This window comes from Trichomycterus rosablanca, chromosome 2 (assembly GCF_030014385.1).
Source record: "Trichomycterus rosablanca isolate fTriRos1 chromosome 2, fTriRos1.hap1, whole genome shotgun sequence".
Classification (NCBI taxonomy): domain Eukaryota; kingdom Metazoa; phylum Chordata; class Actinopteri; order Siluriformes; family Trichomycteridae; genus Trichomycterus; species Trichomycterus rosablanca.
Window position 1 is genome coordinate 17,501,781 of NC_085989.1, and position 20,761 is coordinate 17,522,541.

At 41.0% G+C, this 20,761-nt stretch overlaps 2 protein-coding genes across 4 annotated transcripts in view; both read left to right on the top strand.

Annotated features, from left to right (window-relative positions):
* The window catches only part of pde4a (phosphodiesterase 4A, cAMP-specific), a 179,441-nt gene extending 176,238 nt beyond the window's left edge, over nt 1-3,203 (top strand). For both annotated transcript variants that reach the window (XM_063012026.1, XM_063012031.1), the window contains one exon: nt 2,057-3,203. In XM_063012026.1, the coding sequence (XP_062868096.1) occupies nt 2,057-2,503 (447 nt within the window). In that variant the 3' untranslated portion in view covers nt 2,504-3,203. The remainder of the gene's footprint in view (nt 1-2,056) is intronic.
* Nucleotides 3,204-17,683: 14,480 nt separating this feature from the next.
* prkcsh (PRKCSH beta subunit of glucosidase II) overlaps nt 17,684-20,761 on the top strand; it is a 33,371-nt gene continuing 30,293 nt past the window's right edge. For both annotated transcript variants that reach the window (XM_062990293.1, XM_062990294.1), the window contains exons 1-2: nt 17,684-17,774; nt 18,005-18,100. In XM_062990293.1, coding sequence (XP_062846363.1) covers nt 18,010-18,100 — 91 coding nt within the window. In that variant the 5' untranslated portion in view covers nt 17,684-17,774; nt 18,005-18,009. The remainder of the gene's footprint in view (nt 17,775-18,004; nt 18,101-20,761) is intronic.

A 20,761-nucleotide genomic window follows, 5' to 3' on the forward strand; every position in this document is an offset into this window, starting at 1 on the left:
CAGGCTTATACTACAGTTATGTTATTACTAGCAGAAATGCCTGCAGATTTTAAAAATATGTCTAATAAACGATACTAAATAATAATATACACTATATTGCCAAAAATATTCGCTCACCTGCCTTCACACGCATATGAACTTGAGTGACATCTAATTCTTAATCCATAGGGTTTAATATGATGTTGGCCCACCCTTTACAGCTATAACAGCTTCAACTCTTCTGGGAAGGCTTTTCAAAAGGTTTAGGAGTGTGTTTATGGGAATTTTTGACCATTCTTCCTGAAGCGCATTTGTGAGGTCAGACACTGATGTTGGACGAGAAGGCCTGGCTCGCAGTCTCCGCTCTAATTCATCCCAAAGGTGTTCTATCGGGTTGAGGTCAGGACCAGTCAAGTTCATCCACACCAGACTCACTCATCCATGTCTTTATGGACCTTGCTTTGTGCACTGGTGTGCAGTCATGTTGGAACAGGAAGGGGCCATCCCCAAACTGTTCCCACAAAATTGGAAGCATGAAATTGTCCAAAATCTCTTGGTATGCTGAAGCATTAAGCGTTCCTTTCACTGGAACTAAGGGGCCGAGCCCAACTCCTGGAAAACAACCCCACACCGTAATCCCCCTCCACCAAACTTTACACTTGGCACAATGCAGTCAGACAAGTACCGTTCTCCTGGCAACCGCCAAACCCAGACTCATCCATCAGACTGCCAGACAGAGAAGCGTGATTCGTCACTCCAGAGAACATGTCTCCACTGCTCTACAGTCCAGTGGCGGCGTGCTTTACCCCACTGCATCCGACGCTTTGCATTGCGATTGGTGATGTAAGGCTTGGATGCAGCTACTCGGCCATGGAAACCCATTCCATTAAGCTCTCTACACACTGTTCTTGAGCTAATCTGAAGGCCACATGAAGTTTGGAGGTCTGTACCAATTGACTTTGCAGGAAGTTGGCGACCTCTGCGCACTATGTGCCTCAGCATCCGCTGACTTCACTCTGTCATTTTACGTGCTGTCATTCCCAATCGCTTCCAATCTGTTATAATACCACTGACAGTTGACAGTGGAATATTTAGTAGCGAGGAAATTTCACCACTGGACTTGTTGCACAGGTGGCATCCTATCATGGTACCACGCTGGAATTCACTGAGCTCCTGAGAGCGACCCATTCTTTCACAAATGTTTGTAGAAGCAGTCTGCATGCCTAGGTGCTTGGTTTTATACACATGTGGCCATGGAAGTGATTGGAACACCTAAATTCAGTGATTTGGATGGGTGAGTGAATATTTGTGGCAATATAGTGTGTCTACAATAACCTCTAGCTATTTTTATTCATTCAGTTTTACTTGTCTATGTCCACGGTGGCTAAGTGGGTAGCACTGTCACCTCACAGCAAGAAGGTCCTAGGTTTGATCCCCAGGTGGGGCGGTCCGGGTCCTTTCTGTGTGGAGTTTGCATGTTCTCCCCATGTCCGCGTGGGTTTCCTCCGGGTGCTCCGGTTTCCTCCAACAGTCCAAGGACATGCTAGTGAGGTGAATAGGAGACACTAACTTGTCCATGACTGTGTTAGATATAACCTTGTGAACTGATGAATCTTGTGTAATGAGTAACTACTGTTCCTGTCATGAATGTAACCAAAGTGTAAAACATGACGTTAAAATCCTAATAAACAAACAAACCTGTCTATGTCATAGTAACAGTAGGTCTGGTGCCATCTGGAAACACTGGGTGCAAGACAGGAAGACACCCTGGAGAGTGCCAGTTTCTTTTATGAAGTTACCACTATGCATTTTAGAGTTAACAGTAGCCAATTCACCTTCTGCATGTTTTGGGGGGTTTGCATAAAAGTATTTAGTGGAAACCATGTACACTGTAGTAACAAAAAAACCTCACAAAGAGTGAACAGATACAAGAATCCTACCCAGTATTCCCTCCTTGTGCCCAGCTTAATGCAGTGACACTAGACTCTGTTTAGGATAAAGTGATGAACAAAAAGATAAATATTGATGCACTGTTAAAATACTAATTTTTAACCTGTCTTTTTCTTTTATGTCATAGGTGGGCTTTATCGATTATATTGTGCACCCTCTGTGGGAGACATGGGGCGACCTGGTGCATCCTGATGCTCAGGAAATCCTGGACACCCTTGAGGACAACCGGGACTGGTACCAGAGCACTATCCCCCAAAGCCCCTCGCCCCCTCCAATTGCTGATAACGAGATAGACTCCTGCACAGACAAGTTTCAATTTCAGCTCACCCTGGAAGGGGAGCCAGACCAGGAGGAGGAACCCAACCACAACCACATAGAAAGCATCGTTCAGGGGCCGCAGGAGGAGATAAAGGATGGGGAACGGCCTGGGGACGGACAGGATGATGACGGAGGAGAGGAGGTAGTGGGAGTAGAGAGGGTGGGGAGAAGACGACTGCAGGTTCAGTCGGTGGTGGAGGAAGAGGACGAAGGAAGACATTCAGATGGGAGTCCTGTAGAGGAGGCAGACGATTAAGAGGAGTCGTCCTTCTCTCCTGCTGATGATACGTGAAGCTGTAGGTAACGCTGCAGGAGTGCAGGTCTGTCATGTCGGAAACATTCTTCGGACCTTTACCTTCTTCATGGGCGATCCATGAACGAAACAATACGTCTGCACCAATTCAATAAGACGTTGAATTTTTATATTTAAAAAAAGGGAATAATCTAGTATTATCAGAGAAGTAATTCACACAGCAACTGTAGATTTGGAAAGGGTGCTGGGGGCCTCCCGGCAGAAGGTATGAGGTTGCATGGAAGAATCTAGTTTTAGCAGTGTTTTAACTGGGCCATTTAGACCATGTAGCACTCCGGAATTAAACATGTGCACATTCACGTACATGTGCATTTACTCGTATACAAAGAATACGCACAATTGTCACATGCAGACCCACATACACACTAATAATACCACCCAGGATGTGTGAGTGGGCTATAGCTGCAGACTTGCAGATAAAGCCTCCTGGAAGGAGAGCCCTGACTGGACAAGTGTGGATAAATGGCATAATATGAAGTTTGTATATGAAGGGAGGACACTGTTAGTTAGCTAAGGCGATAAATACCGTACTTGTTACACTGTAAAATGTTTAACGGCTGTTCTTAAAGAACAATTCAATATAGTTCATAAAAACTCCAATGTTCAAAAATATTGGGTGCATAAAACTAAGGTTTAAATGAATGACACATTAGTTTTAATAAAATTATGATATAATCACATTAAAAATAGCAATAATCTATAGTACATACAATAGGTGATTGTAAACAAGCATTATTTATTTATTATCTCCTAGTGTAGTCATTTCCAATTCCCGATTGTGAATCTGCTTCCGTTTTCACAACCCCGATCTGATCAAGAACAGCCAGATCACCTTACGCCCTTGGCGACACGTGTCCAATCTGCGGCCACATCTTGTGTTCCCGCACAGAGCTGTATCACATACGGAGAGCAACGCTAGGCCCCATGTAACTCCCCCCAACACACACACTTTGTTTGTGTTTATGCCTGGCCAGGTCAGTGGCTACAGCAATGTGCTAGAGTGTTTGATCACTGCATCACCCAAGCACCCATTTACACCGATCAGGCATAACCTTCCTAATATTGTGTTGGTCCCCCTTTTGCTGCCCAAACAGCCCTGCAACTGTGATGCACTGTGTATTCTGACACCTTTCTATCAGAACCAGCATTAACTTCTTAAGCAAATTGAGCTACAGTAGCTCGTCTTTTGGATGGGACCACACGGGCCAGCCTTCGCTCCCCACGCGCCGGTTTACCACTGTTCCTTCATTGGACCACTTTTGATAGATACTGACCACTGCAGACCGGGAACACCCCACAAGAGCTGCAGTTTTGGAGATGCTTTGACCCAGTCGTCTAGCCATCACAATTTGGCCCTTGTCAAATCCTCAAATCCTTACGCTCGCCCATTTTTCCTGCTCCTAACACATCAACTGCTGTGATCAAGAGATAATCAGTGTTACTCACTTCACCTGTCAGTGGTCATAATGTTATGCCTTAATTAAAACCTTATTAAATAGTATCATACAAAATACATATTTTAATAAATTGCACAATGCCTTTTTTTACCAAATACAAAATAAATATATGTTTTAAATAACTGGGTTTTAATTTTTATTTTTAAAAATTGTAATAAATAATATTAACTTTGCATATAAAATGGACCTTAGTGTTATCAGGCACCTGCTTAAAAATAAAATCAAAGTATCAAAATTGGCTGAACTGGACTAGAAAGAAGGAAACATGGGTTTTCAGTTCAGTGTTCTATACAGTTCCTTAAGCACCACAGCGTTTCATAAAGTTTAGCTATTTACCTATCTATAGATGTATATATTTAAACAGTAAATACATGTTTATGTACAGGATGATTAACCAGCACTGTATGAAGACTTGCTTACACCGCTGGTGTTTTAGTCAGTGATCAGTAGACATCGGCTCTTATTTTTAATTTGACTGGCAAAAGCTGAACTAATAAAGGAAGCAATGAAAGCTTCACAACAAAACGTGTATTTAAACAAATAATGTATTCAAGGTTAGATCACTATATAGTAAACACATCATCTACATCTGAGTAGGTTCAAGCTTAATATTTATGAAAATGTGCTGTAAATAATCAGTAAAACCAGAGACGTCATTGTAACTTGATAGTACTGTCGACTGGTATGAACAGTGGTATCCTTAACCCTTTAATGGTCTCACAAAGAAAATAAGATATAAAAATGATTTCTTTGCATTTCTTAATTTCTTGGGACTATACCAACAACAAACGATTTTTTTTCTAGTGCATACAATATTTTTCCAAACAATTAAGATGATCACAAACATTATTATCCTCTTTCTCCCAATTTAGTCAATCTGCTTCTGGTCTCCTAGTGGTGCCCAAGGAGGGGGTGACTCCCTCCGATGTGTGTGCAGTCTACTGATCCCTTCTTATACACCCACATTTTGGTGGATTTGCGCGTGAGGCCGGCTTCAACCTCACACGCAACCAGGTTCCTTTCACAGCCCCAGCCCCAGCCCTGGAGGCCAATTTTGTTTAGCCAATCATGCCTGCTAGAGGGCGCCCAGTTGACCGGTAGCAGAGCCGAGACTCAAACCTGGGAGTTCAGAATCTCAACGCTGGTGTGCTAGCGACTTATTACGCTGCACCACCTGAGCACCCCCCTGATGCAAGTTTTTTTAATGGATGATTTCGAATGTGCGGTTCTACTGGCAACCGCCATACCCAGATTCTTCCATCGGATCGCCAGATGGAGAAGCGTGATTCGCCACTCCAGAGAACACATCTCCACTGCTCTAGAGTCCAGTGGCGGTGTGCTTTACACCACTGCGTCCTACGCTTTGCATTGCACTTGGTGATGTAAGGTTTGGATGCAGCTGCTCGGCCATGGAAACTCATTCCATGAAGCTCTCTACACACTGTTCTTGGGCTAATCTGAAGGCCAAATGAAGTTTGGAGGTCTGTAGTGATTGACTCTGCAGAAAGTTGGCGACCTCTGCGCACTGTGCGCCTCAGCATCCGCTGACCCCACTGGGTTGCTGTCGTTCCCAATCGCTTCCACTTTGATATAATAGCACTGACAGTTGACAGTGGAATATTTAGTAGTGAGGAAATTTCACCACTGGACTTGTTGCACAGGTGACATCCTATCATGGTACCATGCTGGAATTCACTGAGCTCCCGAGAGTGACCCATTCTTTCACAAATGTTTGTAGCAGTAGTCTGTTTTATACACCTGTGGCCATGGAAGTGATTGGAACACCTGAATTCTATTATTTGGATGGGTGAGTGAATACTTTTGGCAATATAGTGTAGGTTAGAAAGGCTGTTGTCTTAAAACCATCTACCAATATATTTAAGTTAACACGTCAACCAAGAAATAGATACGGCCCAAACAAGATTTTTTACCCAAGTATTTCGACTTAAAGTAAGCTCAACCAAATGGTTGAGCAGACCATTAAAAGGTAAATGATATTGTAACGATGATATACGATGAACTACACAGTGCATTATCTATTAATGTAAAGAAAGCATTTGTGATTCGGACTGGTGGATTAAAACACATAGTTATCCCAGGGCTCAAACAGCTCACATGTCCGGTTTGCTTTTTTGGAGTTTATGTGGCTGGGAAACTTAACCAGTTTGTTGAGGAGTTTGTTACTAATTATCTAATAACTAATTATCTTATAAACCAACATAATAATAATTACATTTACTTCTAAGTATTTCAATAACCATTTTTATCATTGTAGTAAATTAGGTGTTGTAGTCATACTCTAAACTACTAAAATTGGTGTTTCTACAGGAAACACTGTGTCATAATCCAAAGCTTTAGGGCTTAAGGACACACAGTAAGAGCAATATCTTTAAAAGGAGCAAACTTGAAACAGTGGTAAATCTACCCAGGAGTTGTCAGCCTGCTAAACGTTCTACAGTAACTGTAAATGTTATTGACTTGACTAAGGTTTGCTATTTTTAATTCAGTTAGTGTATGTTAGCTAGCTACTGTCCAGCTAGGAGCTTCACATCTTCCACACAGCCATGATTTTGCCAACACGGGGCTTTGTCTAACATGAGGCATCATCTGCAGGACTGTAAGCCAGACACTACTAAAGTATGTGCCCACATCTAGATGTATGTCTGTGTATGTGTTTGGGGATTTGAGATCCCTCTGGAAAAAGCCATTTTGAAAGAGATACCAACTTTTTATCTGTCTGAATATACTCGACGCTCAGAAACAATTTTACTGCATTTTAACAGGGACTGAAATCCTTTAGAATTTATGTAGTTCAATGCGAGTGACTTATTTTCCATTTCTGTCGGAAAGAATCCCATTAGGACACCTGCCGCTGAGAGGCAAGCGTTCGGCTTCATGCTGAGGAAAGCGCAGGCAGGTGGAGGAGAGAAGGATGAAAAGAAAATGGAAGAAGCACACAACAGGACCTGCGACATACAGTGTAGGTCCGGTTTAATTTTTCCCCCTTTACCAGGAGTGCTAACAGTACGAGATGGCCATGTGCCTTTCCGAACCACTAGCTTCAGCTCTGGAGCTGCCGTGAAGCAATGCACCATGGGACAGGAGTCTGCTTGTGTCTTGATTTGTTTGATTGTCAGTCATTACCTTCACAAGATTTATGTGTATTATGTGTATCGTAAAAGCTTTTGTGCTGTCTCGGTGAAAACCTTGTTTATCATGTAAGGTCTTCCTTAGTTGCTTCCGTTCTTGAAACTTCGAATCGAGAGACTAGCCGGCTAATGCCTCAGATCACCTCACAGAAACTAGGATAGTCACTTTTTTGAAAATAAGCCATCTTTTTTTGTGAACCTATAATTTTGCCTTTTTTATGACATTTCAAGCTGGTCCTGTGAACGCAGTGGAAACCACAGAGTCATTTCAATAGCAGCACAGATTAACGCTAACAGCGGCACTTTTACATGCTCATATATTGCAGCCATGCAGCATCACATCCAATAATATTCTTCATTGTAGCTTGCCAAAGGAATGCGCACATAACTAATACACTGACTTAAAGCGATTGGTGAAGATTTGGAGGCACGCACCGGTCGTACTGCACACAGGGATTCACACACAATCATTCAGTTTGATGTTTTGTTGCCTTAACACACACTGCAGGGTTTGTACCTGACACTATGTTGATCGTCCTGTACACATGAAACATTACATCATCTGCACTAATACATTTATAACACTATGTATATTTTTAAAAATGCTTTTTTTAGCAATCATTTAATCATTCATTTGATCGGAACTGTAGATAAAGAACTAGCATGATCACTGGAGTGCAGCTGTCTTCTCAAAAATGGGAAATCGCAATATAAAAGGATCATATTAACAACTTCAACCCTATTAAAAACATATAGGCCGCTCAGGTGGCACAGTGGTAAATCACCAGAGCTGGGATTTCTAATACATCCGGCTGGGTTGGGCGGCCACATGAACACCGATTGGCTATAGTTCAGGGTGGGACAAGCCAGACCAGGGTTCCTCATAAAAAAGGACTTTTTGGCTTGTTTAACACAGGTAACGTGGGTACAGCAGGTCCTTGACTTACGTCGGAGATCCGTTCCTACGGACACGACGTAACATGATTTGCCATAAGTCGGAACACACCTACATAAGCATCTATGTCTCTCACATGGAGCACATACAACGCCGTCCTCCTCGTATAGCGCCGCGCGACGACGTATTCGTCCGCTCCGCTCGCCAACTAGTTCCCGTGCGAACTTTGTTTTTATGTCGCAAACGCCGTACGTCGGAATGACGGAACAAGACTTTATTAATAAATGTATGGGAGATGGCGACGTAACCCTGATACGCCGTATGTCGAGTCCGCCGTAACCTGAGGACTTACTGTATTTGATAAAATCAACAAGTACATAAGTATGAGTAACTGAGTATAAACATAGTAAATAGGTGAAGTGTGGCTTGGGCATCACATTACAGGATAATTTTTTTTAAAGTTTACCTATTTTGGCATTAAACAACTTCAATCCTATTAAAAACATATAGGCACGCTAGCACACCAGAGCTGGGATTTCGAATACATCGTATCGAATCTGAGCTCTGCTATCCAGCTGGGCTGGGTGGCCACATGAACAACAATTGGCTGTTGTTCATGGTGGGACAAGCCGGACCAGGGTTCCTTATAACTGGTGCAATTGCGACCTTTGCTGTCTGATTGATGGGGTCTGCACACAGTTGAGGAATAATGCTGTATAGGGTGCGGCTCTCTGTGCACAAGGCTGATCCGCATATGAACTCGCCTCGTGCAGGTGAAAAGAGGCAGTCGGTACTGAGCACGTGTCAGTTGCGAAGCCTCTCAGTCAGCAGTGGAGGGTTGTATCGATAGAGGTGAAGTGTAACGCAATAAGGGTAATTGGATACGACTACATTAGGGGAGAAAATTGGGGGGCGATTCGGAGCAAAAGAGAGAAAAAAAACATACAGTATGTTTGATGGTACATTCATCCTAATGACTTTTCTGCTGTACACCTTGATACATAAGTAAATTAAAGGCCTGTGTTAATACAATTAAATACAGTTAAAATTAATGTATTTATTTAAGCCAACCAGCTTATTTAAGTCAGAGTCATGGTGGGTCCAGCACCTCTCAGAAACACTGGACGCAAATCAGGAATAGATCAATTATCCTGGACAGGGCACCAATCCTTCTCAATGTACCACTCACTGGATAGAACCCCTCTTAGACAAAGGGAAAAGACACTTAAAACTACTTACAAACACTGAAGTTAAAAAACCCACATTGCTGTGCAGCACCCACACTACCAGTTGCATCACTGTGCCCACCCTATAATTATATAGATGATTTGGGCCTTTAATGTATGACAGTGGAGGCATTATTTTATAGTGCGTATCCAGCCTCAGCCTCATGGTAAGGGAGTGGGTTATAGTGTGTGTGTGTGTGTGTGTGTGTGTGTGTGTGTAAGTGTGTGTGTGCTGTTGGTAAGCCTTGGTGTGTGATTAATTTAGAGTGATGGGCTTAAAAGCAAACAGCAGTTTTTACAAGGCCCCATTAGGGACATTGACAAGAGCCACATACTGTGATAAGATAAAGGTCAATTTTCCTTTATTACACCGCAAACTAGGGCATGGCGAGACTGCCGCCAAACACAATGTGTTTTTTTACCCTGTAGAATAACTATGACAAAAATTTGACCATTAAAATTTATTGATTTAAATAATAGACACTTTTTTACACAATCCTTCAACAAACCTTTTAATGTATTAATGTGTTTGTGTTTACAGTTTATTAAAATATTGAGGGTGAATATACCTTTAAGCTAGACTCGCCTTCCTACCCCTTAGTGTTGAAATTTAACATAAAAGTGTATCGTAAAATAAATAAGCCATTTTTAATGATAATCTAGGGCAGATGGAATGCCTTTATTGGCCATATATACATACACCGATCAGCCATAACATTAAAACCACCTCCTTGTTTCTACACTCACTGTCCATTTTATCAGCTCCACTTACCATATAGAAGCACTTTGTAGTTCTACAATTACTGACACAGCAGCGCTGCTGGAGTTTTTAAATACCGTGTCCACTCACTGTCCACTCTATTAGACACTCCTACCTAGTTGGTCCACCTTGTAGATGTAAAGTCAGAGACGATCGCTCATCTATTGCTGCTGTTTGGGTTGGTCATTTTCTAGACCTTCATCAGTGGTCACAGGACGCTGCCCACGGGGTGCCGTTGGCTGGATATATTTTTGGTTGGTGGACTATTCTCAGTCCAGCAGTGACAGTGAGGTGTTTAAAAACTCCATTAGCGCTGCTGTGTCTTATTCACTCATACCAGCCACAGTTGTCAGTCACAACCTTCTAGTGATCCAGCTGGTAATCCACAGCTCTATTCATTAAGTAACCACTGTCCCTACTATTGCCCCTTTTTTAAATGCATTCTCTCCCCTTTTTTTTCCTAGCGCATTCAGTTGACCAATTGCATCATGTTTTCTCTCCACCAATGCCGATCCTTACTCTGATTGAGGAGAACGAAGCTAACCCATGCCCCCTCCGACACGTGGGCAGCAGCTGTATGCATTTTGTCACCTACACTTTGATGAGTGCAATGCAGATCAGCACTGTGTACGGAGAGACACACCCTGACAGCACCGTCTCTGTGCAGGCGCCATCAATCAGCCAGCAGAGGTCGTAATTGCAGAGTCTTAATTAAGCCTATCCGGCTTAATATCCCACCCCTTTCTGAACAACAGGCCAATCGTTGTTCATGTGGCTGCTCAGCCCAGCCGGCAGGCAGAGCTGAGACTCGATACGATGTATCCGAAATCGCAGCTCTGGTGTGGTAGCGTATTTTACCACTGCGCCAATTAGCAGATTGTTATATAGACATGTACAGTACAATGGAGTACAATGCTTGGAGTACAATGCTTATAGTACAATGCTTTTTTCACACATCCCAGCTTTTTTTTGTACAGCGTCTGTGGATCTGAGAGGGTTAAGAGCCTTGCTTGAGGGTCCAATAGTGGCTGCATGGCAGTGCCGGGATGCGAACCCACAACCTTCTAGCTGGTAATCCACGGCTCTATTCACTAGGCTCCCACTGTCCTTACCATAGTCCCTTTGTAGTGGACAGCTCCTCATTAGGGCAGGTTCCCACACCTGAAAGGGGCGTGATTACATAATAAGCCCATTTGACACACCCAAGGCAGAATTAAGGTGGTGTGTAAATCCCATACACATGTAAAAACACATCTGCATGAAAATAGATTTCCAGCTGTTCATTCTAGTTTTGAATTCAAGCCATTATAATCCAATATACATGAATGACAAATTAAAGGAACAACTTCAATAAATGTGAAGGGTGCTTTTAGAAGTGTATGCCATTACCATTTGCCATATATGTCACCATGCTCTGTGGCATGTATAAAGTCTGAGCAGGCCTGATTGATTTTCGCTGACTTGTATTGTAATAGGAACAGTGTTATATGTAAAGAAACAAAAGAGTGATTGTCAGTCAGTAAACTGATTTATAAATACAAAGTTATCTTGATCTGACTAGATGTTGGATAAGAAGAAACATTTCTATTCTGTGAGGGTTCTGCATGTCCTCCTTATTTATTCTTGGATTCCCCCCATGTACTCATTACTCTGTTCCTCCCCATGTTTGTTTGTTTGTTTTATTAGGATTTTAACGTCATGTTTTACACTTTGGTTACATTCATGACAGAAACGGTAGTTACTCATTACACAAGATTCATCAGTTCACAAGGTTATATCAAACACAGTCATGGACAATTTTGTATTTCCAATTCACCTCACTTGCATGTCTTTGGACTGTGGGAGGAAACCAGAGCTTCCGGAGGAAACCCACGCGGACACGGGGAGAACATGCAAACTCCACACAGTAAGGACCTGGATCGCCCCACCTGGGGATCGAACCCAGAACCTTCTCCTCCCCATGTACTGACTGCTATAAATTGTCCCTAGGTTTACACAATTGGGTGAATGTTTGAGTGTGTGGTCCTCCACTATGGATTATTGCCCTGTCCACAGAATATTGCATCCAGTGTTCCTGGGTAGCACTTAATCTACAACAAGCTTCACAGAATAAAGTGGTAAATAAAATTAAATTATTTATGAATTTTATTCTTGTTGTCCTCCTAAGTGTTTAAGTATAAAAATGGTGTAAATCATAGGCCTTTACGGCCACTATATTTTAATTCAGCTGAACGCCAGTTCATTCCAATACAATCATTAAAACACAAATTTAGGAAACATCTATAAGAATAATAGATTAATAGAATAATACAGTCCCCAAACTGTGAAAAGGGTTAAAATGGCACTAGTGCTCGTCGGTTCGAAATTCAGCCCTGCCATCCAACTGACCTGGGCGGCTACATGAACAACGATAGGCTGTTGTTCATACAGGATGTGAGCCGGATGTGGACCTCATAACAATTATGATGCAATTATGACCTCTGCTGGCTGATTAATGGTGCCTGCACAGAGATAAGGAATAATGTGTTGATCAGGGTGTGGCTCTCCATACACAAAGCTGATCCGCATACGAACTCGCCTCTTGAAAAGATGAAAAGATGCAGTCGGCTACTGCACACGTGTGTCAGTCTTGTTCTCCTCAATCAGGGCGGGGATTAGCATCAGTAGAGAGGAAGCATAATGCAATTGGGTATTTAGATTTATATATACAGTATATATATATACGTATATATATATATATATATATATATATATATATATATATATATATATATATAAAAGTGTTAAAACTGGTCTGGTGGTTTGTGGTGCCTTACAGTACTGGGAAGGTTAGGTGGTGTTGGTTTTTCCTTTGATTTGTTTCCTGTTTGTATAAAGACCCACATGTGTGGTTCCAGCATGGAAGTTAGTATCCATCTCTAGTTACAAACCCTAACCCATAAACCCTAGATGGGGGGTTCTTAACCAATGGTCCATGGGCCAGTTGTGACTTGCAATATGTTGATGTGTGGCCCACACTTCTTTACTACAGGCCCATTTTTCATATATTTGAATTTATTTTATGTGTAAAGCCCATTGCAGTACAGGTTATGCACTATATGTAAACAATAATAGCTCATTGGTATGATTGGAGTAAATTGGAGTCCTGTTAAGTCGCTGCAGCTGGCTATGACATCCATCTGACGGGTGGGATCGGCAGCACAACAACCTAAATGTAACTGATTTCAATTCATTATAAGAGTTAGGAACGTAAGCCTGGACATGCTAATGGTTCCTGGAAGTTTGTAACTCAGTTGTAACTCAAGCTAACATTATCTGGGTGTATGGACTAATGACATTCCCTCATGCATCTGCGTGTTACTCTAGAAAATGCTTTCGTTTGTGGTTTTTCGTTAACAAGGCGAACTCTTAAGCAAACAAATACTACTTGCCATTTTAACACAATACTGTAGCAATTGTTTCTTAATAAGAAATATTCGATGAATGACTTGCTGCCATTCTTTTTTGGAATATTAAATGGAAAAGTGATTTCTTTTTTGTACAGTTTTTATTTTTCTATCATGCTGGTTTGTGGTTGTGAAACTGAAGAACTGATAATAACAGGACAATAACGGGACTATATAAATACTAGACTTATCAATACTTATTTTGTATATATTGTAATGTTGGTCTGTACATTTAAAATCACTTGGAATTAGTCATTGTCACTGATGACTTGTAAAGAAGCGTAGTTTCATTGTTGCATTTACAGATGCACCCTTCTCTCTCTTTCTCTCTCTCTTTCTCTCTCTCTCTCTCTCTCTCTATTCTCCTGACTCTCTTTTAATTTTGAAGGGTAACACTGAAAATCTTACTATCACAAACCACGTTGTGTTCAAATTTAACTTAAGAACAGACTATTTCAAAACTTGCACTTTATTTTGGGTTGGAAGCTGGCTGATGTCGGGAGGACAAAGCATAGTGTTCTTGAAATGCAATCATGCCTGCACACAGCACACTGGCACTCTCTTGCTGTTGCCTGACAAATCAAGCGATTCTGAAATAATAATTCACATCATTGTGACGGCTGTTAACAATGGGATTAGCTGTTGTCGGAGTAAGGGGGTTTTTCAAGCAACAGCATGTGACAGACTGGTAAAGATCGTGGCTTAAAAAGAGGAAAGATTTATTCGTACTTTGTCACTTTCTTCTAATGAGAGTTTTATGGAATAACTCTCTGGGCTTTAAACAGTATGTTACTTGTTAATAAACGATAATAGTATATAGAAAAAAATATACAGTACATCGAAAAATGATTGTAATATTTGTAAATTATATTGCTGTAATGTGTATAATGTCTCCAAGTTATTTTATATTATATTATTTTTATGAAAGGTGTCCTCTGAGAGAACTGAGGTGTCATTTTGTGAATAAAATGCACTTAATAAGCAAATGACTATATATATATATATATAAATATAAAACAAATATATATATCAGTATATTTTTCTTTTCTTTCACTGTTCAGTACTGTAAAGTGTGTTCAAAATACAAATAAAGGCTGATTTTTAAATAAACATGACAATATTTGCAATTGTGTTTTTCTTGTCGAGTTAAATCTCAGATTTTAATAACAAAGTATTAAAATTATTTATTAAATGCATTTTCCCCCTATTTTCCTCACAGTTTAGCGCAGTCAGTTTGTCTCCCGCTGCTGAGGATTACCCGATTGCATCCTAGGAGAGCTCGTCGTTGCCCACGCCTCTTCCAACACGTGCACAGCCCTCCTCTTCTCACCCCTGCATTATGCACAGGCGTCTCTTCTGCCAGTCAGGGTCCTTACACAGCATATGAAAATCCCACCAACACATAGTCCGGTCATCCCGCCCTAGCAGATATGATGGCCAATTAGTATCTGCTTCAGGCACTGCCAATTATGCCCGCTAGATGGCACCCAGCCGACTGGTGGCAATGCCGAGTTTTGGACCGAGGCATTCAGAATCTCGGCGTAGGTGTGCTAGCAGAATATTCCGCTGCGCCACCTGGGTGCCGTTTTAATGATTTTTAACTAATGTTTTATAAATTGTGGCCTGGCCTCCTAACTCTAACTCTATATTATGCAAAAAAATTTTAACTGTTATTGCTCAGGTGGCGCATCACCACTGAAATCCGGGTATCAATCTCGGTGATGCTTTTCACCAGTTAGGTGACTACACAAACATACTTGGCTATGTCAGAGTGGTGGGATACGTTTGGGCCCTGTCCAGGGTGTTCCTGCATTGCACCCAGTGTTTCCAGGTGAAACCAGACCCATCATGACCCTGACCAGGATAAAGTGGTTCATAGAAATTAAATGGATTCACTGGGTGGAAGGCAGGAAACACCCCTGGCAGGTCACCAGTCCATCACAGGGCAAACACACACACAGGGCAATTTTCATAGCTCCAATTAATGGGGGGGGCAGGTGCACTGGGGCCCATGGCAGGGGAAGCCCCTCCACGACATAAACTCAACCACCCACCTCACTGCCCCCCCATTGGCTGCACGTATTATGCATGTATTATGGCAAGCCATTGAGGGGGCCCAAATTTTTTTTTTTTGCACTGGGGCCCATGAGCTCCTAGTTACTCCACTGGAGAACACAGGAAGAACATGTGAACTACTTACAGAAAGGACCCAGACCGCTCCACCTGGGAATCAAACCCAGGACCTTCTTGCTGTGAGATGACAGTGCTGTTTACAGTTTTTTAATTACAAATAGCACAAATGTTTTATCTTATCAATTTTTTGTAAATGTATACTTTCTATAAGTAAACAGGTAAAAAAAGGCAATTATAATTGGCAATAAAATGAGCATTATTATAAGGCTTAGTCTTTTACAAGCAAGAATATTTGGAGGTTTGTGAATTTATATGTAAAAACAAAACTAAATGACCAAATAGTCCAACAGTTTAAGAACATTACTTAATGCATGATTGTAGGAATATAATAATAATATTGGTACTAACATTAAAGGTTACAAGCACATTTTGGAGCAGCATACAGTCTTACTTGCATATTCTGCATGTTTTACCACACTGTGACTATGCATCCATTTATCTATACATACTTATTAAATGTGTGGCATATTATAAAACTCAATATATGACAATGGCGTTTTTAGGGTGATGGCTTTAGAACAATGGCTTTTTCCTACATGACAGGCTCTAAGCTCATGGGTTTCCCCTTAGCCATTATTCACAAAGTTTACAGTAAGAATCAATTGTATGCAGCTAATCTCACCTCACAGCAAGAAGGTCCAGGGTTTGATCCCCAGGTGGGGCGGCCCGGGTCCTTCCTGTGTGGAGTTTGCATGTTCTCCCCGTGTCCGTGTGGGTTTCCTCCGGGTGCTCCGGTTTCCTCCCACAGTCCAAATACAAGCGAGGTGAATTGGAGATATTAAATTTTCCAAGACTGTGTTTGATATAACCTTGTGAACTGATGAATCTTGTGTAATGAGTAACTACCGTTCCTGTCGTGACTGTAACCAAAGTGTAAAACATGACGTTGAAATCCTAATAAACAAACAATGTATGCAGCTAATCCCAAAAATGGCATGTTTTTGGATTATAAAAAAACAGAACCCGAAAGAAAACCTATGCAGAGGCAGGGAAAGCATCTCCATTTTCACACAGACAGTACCCAGATGTGAAGGTTGAACCTGGGACCCTGGAGCCATGCAGCATCAACACTACCCACTGTCCCACCCAATGCATAGAAATACATTATACATTTAAATGGTATATGAGAGTAATAAAAACTGTAGACATTGTTTGTAGACATTTTCCTTCTTATTCCTATTAACTAAAAAAAACATCTGGTTAAACTTGGGTAAGTAGGTAAATTGGTGGGTTTGTGGTGGACTAAAATGAACTGGCTCCTTATCTAGGGTGCATTTGTGCTTTTCATATCAAATACTGTTGGTATAATAGCGTAAAATATAACATAGTACAACATAGTTTACATTTTTACATTTTCTTTGGTTTAATTAAAGGTTCGGTACTCCACCAAACAAGTCTGGGGCAGCACGGTGACTAAATGGGTAGCATTGTCGCCTCACAGCAAGAAGGTCCTGGGTTCGATCGCCAGGTAGGGTGGTCCGGGTCCTTTCTGTGTGGAGTTTGCATGTTCTTCCCGTGTCCGTGTGGGTTTCCTCCGGGTGCTCCGGTTTCCCACAGTCCAAATACATGCAAGTGAGGTAAATTGGAGATATTCAATTGTCCATGACTGTGTTCGATATAACCTTGTGAACTGATTAACCTTGTGAAATGAGTAACTACCATTCCTGTCCTTCTTCTTCCTATTACCTAAAAAAATATCTGCCTAAACTTGGGTAAGTAGGTAAATGGGTGGGTTTGTGGTGCCCTAAAATGAACTGGCTCCTTATCTATGGTGCATTTGTGCTTTTTATATAAAATACCAATTATTTTTATTTTTATCTTTGGTTTACTAAAACGTCCAGTCCTCGACCAAACGAGTCTGAATATAAAACTCAAAGAAAAACATGTCCACGAACTAAAAAACTACATTACCCATAATGCAACAAAACAACGCCAAAGTCATCCACCAATCCGAGGAAAACAACGCAGTGGACGTAAGCTCGTACAGATCCGGAAGGGTAATGAATGATTAGCTTACGCTATTATTTTAAAGCATTTTGATAGAATAGCATACTATTTTTCTGTTTCCATAAAGTACATATATATCGTGTGAGTATGAGAACTGTGCTTTTATTATTCATAAGTTATTTATTAATTTAGAACTGCGAACTTTGTGTTTTACCGACTGTTTAGCAGTGCATCGAGCTGGCTAAGCTAGTAGAGCTGGTAGCGAGATACGTCTTGTAGTTCTCAGTGAAATAATTATGAATGAACCTTCTCTCTGACAAAAAAAACAAAGCCTGAACTTAAATCAGTGTGTATGTTTGGTTTTTATACAGCATTCATGATGGCGAGTGAGTATGTGCTGCTGAGCCTGGTGATCTGCTGTGTTGCGGCTGTGGAGGTTCAGAGGCCGCGAGGAGTTCCTCTCTCAAGTAAGATCTACTCACTATATCGTTTTTAGGGTTGGGACTGGGCTATGCAAAAGTAAAAAGACACAATTTCAGAACAACATTTATCAGCTGCTTCTCCAGGCTAAAGTCAGTATCTGGTTTGACCTCCCTTGACACTAAGCACATCTTCAGTTCTTTTGGGGGAGACCGTCCTGAAGTTATCAGGTAGGGTAGGTAGGTAAATAGATAGGTAAGTAGGTAGGTAGGTAGGTAGGTAGGTAGATAGGTAGATAGATAGATAGATAGATTAGATCACTTTATTAATCCCATAAAGAAAGTCAGTTAGTACAGCAGCTCAAGATACATTAAAGCAAAAAGTATTAAAGTACAACACTATGTATTTAAATAAATAGAATAAGAATTGTAGTCTGTAATATAAGAAACACAACTTTAAAAAGTGTCATTGCAGTAAATATGATCCGATGAGATATGTAATATACAGTGGTACCTTGAAACTCAACGTCAATTGGTTCTGGGAGTGTCGTTGAGTTTTAAGGTATTTTTTTCCCCATAAGGATGTATGGAAAACCTGTTAATGCATTCCATGGTCCCGTGGAACTGCATATACACCGATCAACCATAACATTACAACCACCTCCTTGTTTCTACACTCACTGTCCATTTTATCAGCTCCACTTACCATATAGAAGCACTTTGTAGTTCTACAATTACTGACTGTAGTCCATCTGTTTCTCTGCATGCTTTGTTAGCCCCCTTTCATGCTGTTCTTTAATGGTCAGGACCACCACAGAGCAGGTATTATTTAGGTGGTGGATCATTCTCAGCACTGCAGTGACACTGACATGGTGGTGGTGTGTTAGTGTGTGTTGTGCTGGTATGAGTGGATAAGACACAGCAATGCTGCTGGAGTTTTTAAACACCTCACTGTCACTGCTGGACTGAGAATAGTCCACCAACCAAAAACATATCCAGCCAATAGTGCCCCGTGGGCAGCGCCCTGTGACCACCGATGAAGGTCTAGAAGATGACCAACCCAAAAGCAGCAATAGCTGAGCGATCGTCTCTGACTTTACATCTACAAGGTGGACCAACTAGTAGGAGTGTCTAATAGAGTGGACAGTGACACGGTATTTAAAAACTCCAGCAGCATACCAGCACAACACACACTAACACACCACCACCATGTCAGTGTCACTGCAGTGCTGAGAATGATCCACCATCTAAATAATACCTGCTCTGTGGGGGTCCTGTGAGGGGCCTGAGAAATAGATGGACTACAGTCAGTAATTGTAGAAGTACAAAGTGCTTCTATATGGTAAGTGGAGCTGATAAAATGGACAGTGATCTTTTACACTTTTATTTTACTGGGCTACCTAAACACGCTGTCAACAAGATGTTTCACACAGTGTTACTCCATGGAACATTCAGTAACAAAAATACAGGGACAAAGTACTGTACTTTGATTTTGCATAAGATAGCATTTGTTTACTGTGCTTGTGCAAATGGTTTTGAAAGTGTAGCTCTCCACCTAGTGGACGAGAATAGAAAGTTCATTCAAAGTTCAGTTATTTTCGATTGCAGAGAGTGCTGTGTGGCTGTACATAATATGCACAATAATTTTAAAAAAGCACAGTGCTGCATATTCTGTTCCTTATCAAGAATGTGTTCGAATTGTATATAAACCAATTTTTTTCTTGTTAGTTAAATATTAGAAATTGAAAAAAAGACAGAGGCACTATGGTAGTGATGAACCCACTGGTAGTCTATTTGACTTCGGGTATAGTTAATCTAGGTGATCTTGACCACACATATTTCTGAAACTCAAAGCATGAGTGAGTTACAGGACTGGTTATTAGTAAGAAATAAACCAGGATGTGGATTCTTATTTGTAAAGTTTCGATTAAAAACTTTTTTGCAGGGTTATTTTCAGTGACCCTAATAAATAAATAATAAATATAAATGTTATGTTTAATATTACTGTATGAAACACTCCTTGCCCTACATAATGCAGCTATATAGAGGTGAGATCTCCCTCCTCACTCACCAGTGTATTTATGGATATGCTCCCACCTATCTGAAAGAACCGCTCACCACACAAACCTCATTCCGATCCCTCCGCTCTACGAATTCAAATCGCCTTCTCCCCCCAAGAACCAAGCTTAGCACCATGGGTGATCGGGCCTTCTGTTCTGCTGCCCCTCGCCTTTGGAATGCCCTCCCTGACCATTTGACCACAGACGCTTGGGACTTTTAAAAAGAGACTCAAAACTTTTCTTTTAGCAGAACTTAGGAGTACTTTTAATTAATGTAGTGATGGCTGCTATCTTTTAAATTGCTTATTTATTATTTTTTGTAGTGATGTATTTTATCTTGTAGCACTTTCGTTACAAATAAAATGTATTATTATCATTATACTATTATTATGTATCTGTAATACAGATAAATTACCATATATCAGAAGCATAACTGTATAAACTTAATTTACAGAGAAGTTTGGACACTTGTAGTTATTAAAATTGCAATAACTACTAAAATCTCTTGAACTTTTATTCAACTGATAAAAGTGCAGAGAAAACATTTTTTCTTAGGTGTGGTTTTACTGACACACCTAACTGTATTCTGTAAATATGGGGGGGGGGGGAAACAGTAGAATGTGATGCCTGCAACACTCAAACAAGTTGA